Raw genomic sequence first — 7,217 nt, 5'->3', positions numbered from 1 at the left:
AACAGTAAACATTAAATATTAAATATGTAATATTAAATATTAAACTTTAAATATTAAACCTTAAATATTAAGCATTAAATATTCAATACGGACATGCTGCCCTCCTCTGTCTCCTTTCCAACTTTTGCTCAGCCGCCTGGGACACCTCCAGCCTCTTCAAATCAGGCAGAACCCATGCTGAGGCCTGGCGTGAGGGGGACTGGGGCTCTGGAGCTCCTGCCGGCGACGTTCAAAGCCTCGTCAGGTGCTCAGCTCTGCTCAGCTCGTCCTCAGTGCACAGTTGCATGAAGGCCTGACAGACCCCGATTTAGGGGGAAAAAAAAAAAAAACAACCTAAAAGTTAAGTGTGCGCTTATGTCCCAGCACCCCGAGAGCCGGGCCGTTTCCAAGGTGTCAGCTGCTGTGCTGCCACCCCGAGTCGGGCAACAAATGTCCCAGCACGGTGGGAAGCAGAGCACAGTGCTCTGGGGGCTGTAGCCACAAATCTTTCCTGGTCCCAAACCACATTCAGCTCAGCCTGGGGCAGTTCTGCTCCCACAGAAAGGGGACAGATGATCACAGTGACTCCCTGCTAACCACCCAAAGCACCCCAACCTACAGCTCCTGCTCTCACAGCCCCCTCCCTGCCTGCAGATGAAGGACATCAATGCTGCAGGGCTTCACCTTGGGAGAAAGGGATTTGGCCCATCTCTACAATCACCAAAATGCCCAGACAGGGGTGTTGAACAGATCGTTTTGGGGTTCATCACGTGGGATGGGACTGCAGTACCTCCTCTTTTCATGGCTTGGGGACTAAAACACCCCAAGGCTGTGCATGCACAAGCAAAGCCAGGCAGGCAAAGACACCCCCCCGGATCCTGGTGAAGACTCCTAGTCTAACGCTCAGAATCAAAGTCAAGAGCGAGGAACTCAGCTGCTTCCTCCCCAAAATTCTGAGAATTTGGGGGAAAAAAATAGTGCAATATGCAAATTCAGTGACATTTCGCTGTGGCCTTTTCCCGTATGCATGTGAGGGGGAACCTTGCTGTGGGCGCCTCTCTCCCCAGGCGAGCTGCAAAGCCGCACAGAGAGGGACTCATGCCCTTTTAATGAAGGGGTTTGCAGGTAGGAACCCCTGCCCCATCTGCTCTTCTGTTCGCACTGGGAAGACTCTCTTTGATCACAGGAGCTAATTGCTGCAAACCTCCCAAGATGGGCTGTTTGGGAACTTTGAGAAAGCCTTTGTGAGTAGTCGAAGAGGGCTACACAGGGGTGGGATTAAACAGCATCTTGGTTGTGTTTTCAGTGGGTCCTTTTTGAGGTCCCATCACTGAAGTCCTTCCACACGTTTCAGATCTCCTCTCACCTGCCGAGTCGCAGCCGCCCCTGAGGCTGCTCTGCCAGAGAGCCCTACCTGAAGCCAGCTAACATGTTCCCCATTGGCTCCATACAAAAAAGGATGGCTTTTTAAAATCTAAACAAACAACTTCTGCATTTTTGTACACCCAATAGGTCAGACTTATCTAAAGCCAAAAGGACAGGCTAGCAAGGTGACTTTTCAGGAAACCATATCTATGGGCATTAATTATATGTTTAATCTCTAAACTGTGAATTAATCACTCCCCTATTTTGCCAGTGGCAGAGGGCAGGTTAAGCACCTGGGGCACTTAAAAATTTCTTCAAAGTCTTGGAATTACTTTTACAATCCTCATTTTTTGTAATGCTCCAAATTTTGTCAGGAGCTAAGACCAGAGGCCTGGTGAGTGCTCCTTGTCCTCGAACAGCTCTTGCTGGGAGTCACATTTACCAGAGCTTTGAAAGCTTCATCTCTGAGTAGAAACCATCCCATCTCCTTTGAGACAGGTGGTAAACTGTCTTTTCTAGCCATGTCACCCAATACAAGGTATTCCGCAGCTTCATTTCCAGCAGAGAACAAGAAGAGCTGGTGAACGTCTCAGTCTGTTTCTGGATTTCCCGTCTCAGCGCAGCAGTCAGGCACTACCTGACCACTCACACTTTTCATTCCAGATGTTCTGGAAATGCCACCTTACCACCTGGACCTCCCCTGGCCACCGCTACTCCAGAGCATCCTTAGCACTTGTCCACTTTTTTAACCCAGATCATTTTGTTTTCTATTTATCTTCCCCATGCCATCATTCTCCATAAACTGATTTTATTGTTTTCGTCTGTAACACTTCTTTGCCATCTTCTTGGAGCAAGCATGCTTTTTTTCTGCTAGTGCAAATTATGTGTGCAGTAAAAACCTATGAGGACTTCCTATGATGCATCCCAACAACACAAACATCCCCAGTTAAGTCTTCCAAATTCAGGTACCAGTCAGTGACCTGCAAGCCTGGGAGGCTGCCCCTGTGGGGCACTGGGTGTTGGTATCACTGGTATGCGCCCTATTGCTGTCCATGCAAAGCAAACATCACCAGATGATGATGGGCACTATCAGGCAAGCACTCATTTTCAGGTCAGCAGTTTCCACACGCCCAGAGGTGGCCATGGAGGACCAACACCACCAGGAGCCTTTCTGCGTCAGGCCAGGGTGCAGCGAGGTGGATGGGAGGTGGCCCTTGGTTTTACAAGGTACAATATTTTAATCTCAAAGGACTTTGAATACATCATGTACCAGAGGGCACCAGGAAAGGCTTTCCTTGCTGTGTGGCACACTGGGTCCCCTCTCATCTATAAAAAATATTCTGAGCGTAGCTTTTCTTGCACACATACAGCCTGACAGACACACAAGATGCTGTTTAAATGACAAAGAGAGGGATTTTGGTATCTCCTGGAAAGCCATTGCATGGGAAGGGGTGGAAATGGTCAGCAGCCTTTCCAAGCAGCCTCTGTGGGCCACAGCAAGACTTGCGTGGGGTGGCAGAGTGCAGTGTGTGGCCTCCCACCACCACCTGGAAGTCCTCGTTCCTCACCCTCTGCAGGATGCAGCCGGACGGGTTTCTGGTTTTCCAGCATCACTGCATTTTGCTGCAAAACTGCAGGTGTGATGCTTGCACAGCATCCTGCGCTTTCCCGCTAGATGGAGTCCAGGGAAAAATACAAACCTCAGCAGCCATGCACAGGGAAGGGAGAGAAATCTCAGTCTCCTGGAATGGGCTGTGGAGCTGCAAGCAATAGAGGGTGGGGAGAGCTGAGTTTGGGGCATCCCCCATCCTGAATACAAATGGGGACACCTCGTGTGCTCCATTGCGTTCTTCATGGAAAGCTGAGCCCCTGGGAGGTGATGGGTCCTTCCTGCCCACCGCCCCGGGGGAGATGCTCATTCACAACCACATTATTGAGCTGTTCACTCCACCACTGGGAGCTGGCATGGACTTTGCCTGGCCAGATGCTTACAGCTCCCTGCGTATGCAGGGTTAGCACAGGGAGAACAAAAGCAGGAAAAAAGCCATTGGGCTGCTTATTGCTGTACTTTTTGCTTCTCAGAAGCACTTGCATCTCAGCTGTGGACTCCCAAAGACTTCAAATTGGAGTTGGGCTCATGCAGAGGGGTGCGTGCTGTAGGGTCAGGCCCTGAACGGCTCTGGGTCCCTCCATTCACGCCCTGCTGTGCCAAGCTGCCTTCTGCAAATGTCTCCGTCTGCTCCATGGGCTCAAAATCAGCAGGCAGCTGCTGCCAAACCCACACCAGACCTGCCGTCCCACATTAGAGGACTCACGACCCCTTTCCCACAGGGACCACCCCTGCCCACATGGCAGAGCCATGTGGCCGCTGCCAACCCCATAGCGAGGAGACCCACTGGATGGCTGCCCGTGTTCACTGTAATAGCGCACAACCAGCCCTGACAGGAGAGTACAGCACTCCATGGGCCTCATGGTCCCAGCCACGAGCACACAGCCTTTGAGCTCAGCCATTTATTTGCTCTCCGGTGGAAGCTGCACACCGATGGGGCCACGTTTTCCTGCCGTGCTGGCCTCCGCTCGCCGCTCAGCAGCACCCCAGGGGACCACAGGCGCCACTGGGACAGCAGACAGGACCCGGGGCTGTCAGCCGCTCCAGCAGCTGGAAGGGATCACAGGTCTTCTCCTGGAGGGCAGAGAACAACCTGGGCAGGATCAGGCCAGAGGGAAGCAAGAGGCACCCCAGGAAAGCATCCTTTCCCCCTGACTCACTCCCTGCCAGCAGGGCAGCCCAAGCAGACCCCCCCATAACTAACATGGGGGTAGCCCCTGGGTCACTCCAGCTGCTTTTCACTGCTGTGAGGATGAAGCCAAAAGCTGCTCTGGGACTTTGGCTCTGCTTTTATCTGAGAAAAGCCTCCTGCTTGGACAGGGACCCAAGAACATCTCCCCCTCCCCAAGTACAAGGCTGTGTTTCAGGGACACGCAGCTGCAGGGTGTTATCTCTCTTGCCTCTCTTGGCCCATCTACAAGCTGGAGGGACCATCAAAGAGAGGAGGAAGGAGGCTTCCAGCAGATAGAGATGCTCTGTGCTGTGAGGTCAGGGCTGGCAGCCAGGGCCAAGCTCACATCAGCAGCTGGGAGGTGCTGGGAGAGTGATGGGCAGGAAGGAGCTGCGGGGATGGGCCATCACCTCCCTGGGGCAGGCTCTCCCCCGCAGGAGGATGTGTCCCATTGAGACAACCAGCTGTCAGCCTCAGCAGCCTTCATGGACGTGTGTGGGGGGCAAGAGGCTCTCATGTTTGGTGGTTAGAGCAGACCCTGCCTTTGGAGCGCTCCAACATGCATGGGGTGCAGTTGCCTAAACTCAGGCACCAGGCACGATTCTCAGTGCCCCATGGGCTCCTACCTGGCCTAGGAAGGACTCAGGTCTCTTGGTGTCATGCCATAACCCCTCTGATATCCCAGGGCAACTCTGATGGCATGGGACACCCATGTCCCCATCCCTGAACCCAGCTGTGGAGCTGCCTGCTACCAACCTTCACCTCCTTGCAGCAGCAGCCCTGCGGTGCAGCAGTGTTGGCCCTGCCAGTTCGGATCAGGAACTCCTCCGCAAACCTGGAGCTCCGCAAGATCGCGGCCATCTCAGCATCCACATCCACCACCTCTCCTTCCTGGGGACAGAGAGAGAGTTACAGGGCTGAGGCCTGGGATACGCAGCCCAGGTGACCCCAGCCACCCAGAGAGATGATGGAGGGAGCCCTACCCCGCACCTTGAAGGTGAAGTTGGCATCAAACACCAGCTCTTGCTCGTGCCCCACGATCCCACCATTGTAGATGACCTGTCCTGGCCCAGCCTGGCTGCTCCCCGGCACCTTGAACAGGCGGAAAGTTGCAGAGATGAAGCGGCAGTCTCCTGCAAGGGAGAGGTTAGGCACTGAGCACACAGGCTGGGAGCCGGCAGAGGCTGGGATCCCAGCACAGCTCCCCATAGCCACCCAGAGCCGCTGCTCCCTGGTCAGACCCTCACCGATGATGTCCTCCAGCTCCTTGTTGCCAATGGTGATGGGGCTGGCAGTGACCAGGCATGGGGGGCTGAACCCCACCTCCTCGGCGATGCTATACAGGTCTTTCCAGTACAGAGCTCCCGCCAGGCACTCCCCTAGCACAACATCATGGACACGGGTGATGGAGGCAAAGGTCCCATCCTCCCATCCCATGCCACCCCATCCCAGAGCCCTACGTACCCCACAGCACCCTGTGCTTCCGGACGGCCTCGCTCAGGCGTTGGCTGGCATAGACATCGCTGAAGTACATCTCTCCCCCAGGCTGGAAGGCAGTGAGGAGTAAAGGGAGACCCCAAGAAGCAATGGGACAAAAGAGGCAGGAAGAATTGGGCACCTCTCAATGCTACCCTGCTCAGGACCCTCTAGGGAGGTGCCTTCCCCTGGCCACATCCCGCATCCCTGCCTTGCTGGATCCCATTTGCTGGATCCCAGTGGCACCCCAACAGCAGGGCCACCCCAACCTCCCGCCACTCCCGCTGCAGGCGCCAGCCCTGGTGTTACCTTCAGCACGCGATAGGCCTCTTGCAGCACAGCCCTCTTGTCGGGGGCAAGGTTGATCACGCAGTTGGAGCTGGGGAGGAGGAGACCAAGGCTCATTTGCACCTCTCACACACTCAGCACCACCAGCTGCTGCACATCCCACCGCTTCATGCAGGATTTGGAGATGCCAATTTGACCATGAAAGGGGCAGTTTCTATATTCCCAGCCTCTAGCTCAGACTCTGCCTTGAGATTTCCCCTTTCCTAACATGTGAGTGACCCAGTGGGATGCACGCCCAAACCCCAGCCCACAGCCCCTGGTGGCAGCAGGACCGGGGGTGGTAGTGCCCTGTGTGGTACCTACATGACAATATCATAGCTCTCATCAGCCAGCCCAGCATCACCCAGCTTCTCTATGTATCCCTGAAGGAACTCCACGTTTGGTTTTTGGTAGCCAAACTTGTCCATGTGGTAGGCGATGTGCTTCTTTGCCAATTCAACCTGGGAGAAGAAAGGGAATGATGGTGGAGGGATGCTGGGGGAATGAGGGGGGGGGAAGAGGGGAAGCCCCAGCTCCACACCATACCTGGCCCTCGGTCATGTCTATCCCAGTGACATGGCCCTGCTCCCCCACCAGCTGGCTCAGCAGGTAGCAGTCTCTGCCGCTGCCGCTGCCCAGGTCCAGGATTCGGCACGACACCAGGCACTCGGGGATCACCAGACCACAGCCATAGTACCTGGGGGATGCTGAGCTGAACCGGGCAGAGGTGCCCCCACAGTGTAGGAGCCGGGGGAGCTGCAGCCCATGGGGAGGCAGCAGCAGAGGGGAGACCTCAGGGTTTACCTGGCCACCACCTCCTCATGGACGTGCTCCAGAGCATCTCTCACCACCTTGGGAAGGGGCCTGGCCGAGGTGACACACGCGTTGGTTTTCAGGTCCTCTGACTTGTGCAGCTCTTTGCCATAGTAATCCTGAGATGGGAAGGACGGAGGCCACCAAACTACAGTAAGCTGTGCCCTAGGAGCTCCCTGTGTTCCATGCCTGCACTCAGCTTGTATAGGCCCCCACTGCCCTCTGTCCCTGGTGCTCCCCTATGCACCCAGCTGAAAATTAGGCTAATATTAAGCGTCTCTTTGCCTACATCCTCCTTAGCTCCCCTCACTAGCGCACACAGATGTGTTTGCACAGTTGGGGACTGCATTCCCATTTGCAGTAACTTTGCAGGCTGCAGCTGCAAAGGGTGCCAAAAGGGGTGCGGGGAAGGAAGGGGAGAGTGAGAGCAGGGACACAGCCTCCCCCATCCCTGCGGGAAACGGGAGCAAAGCAGCT

The 7,217-nt window shown here is 55.1% G+C and overlaps 1 protein-coding gene across 1 annotated transcript; it reads right to left on the bottom strand.

The window, feature by feature from the left end:
- Positions 1-3,928: 3,928 nt before the first annotated feature.
- AS3MT (arsenite methyltransferase) lies at positions 3,929-6,859 on the bottom strand (the record flags this gene model as incomplete). The annotated part of the gene is made up of 9 exons (XM_010185755.1): positions 3,929-4,027; positions 4,881-5,015; positions 5,115-5,257; positions 5,372-5,503; positions 5,589-5,670; positions 5,910-5,979; positions 6,252-6,388; positions 6,474-6,624; positions 6,732-6,859. Coding segments are annotated over 9 exons (1,077 nt in total), but the record flags the coding sequence as incomplete, so codon positions are not given.
- Positions 6,860-7,217: the final 358 nt, after the last annotated feature.

This window comes from Mesitornis unicolor, unplaced genomic scaffold (assembly GCF_000695765.1).
Source record: "Mesitornis unicolor isolate BGI_N332 unplaced genomic scaffold, ASM69576v1 Scaffold48975, whole genome shotgun sequence".
Classification (NCBI taxonomy): domain Eukaryota; kingdom Metazoa; phylum Chordata; class Aves; order Mesitornithiformes; family Mesitornithidae; genus Mesitornis; species Mesitornis unicolor.
The sequence above is the reverse complement of the archived record's forward strand: the minus strand, read 5'-3'. Positions and strand labels throughout refer to the sequence as shown.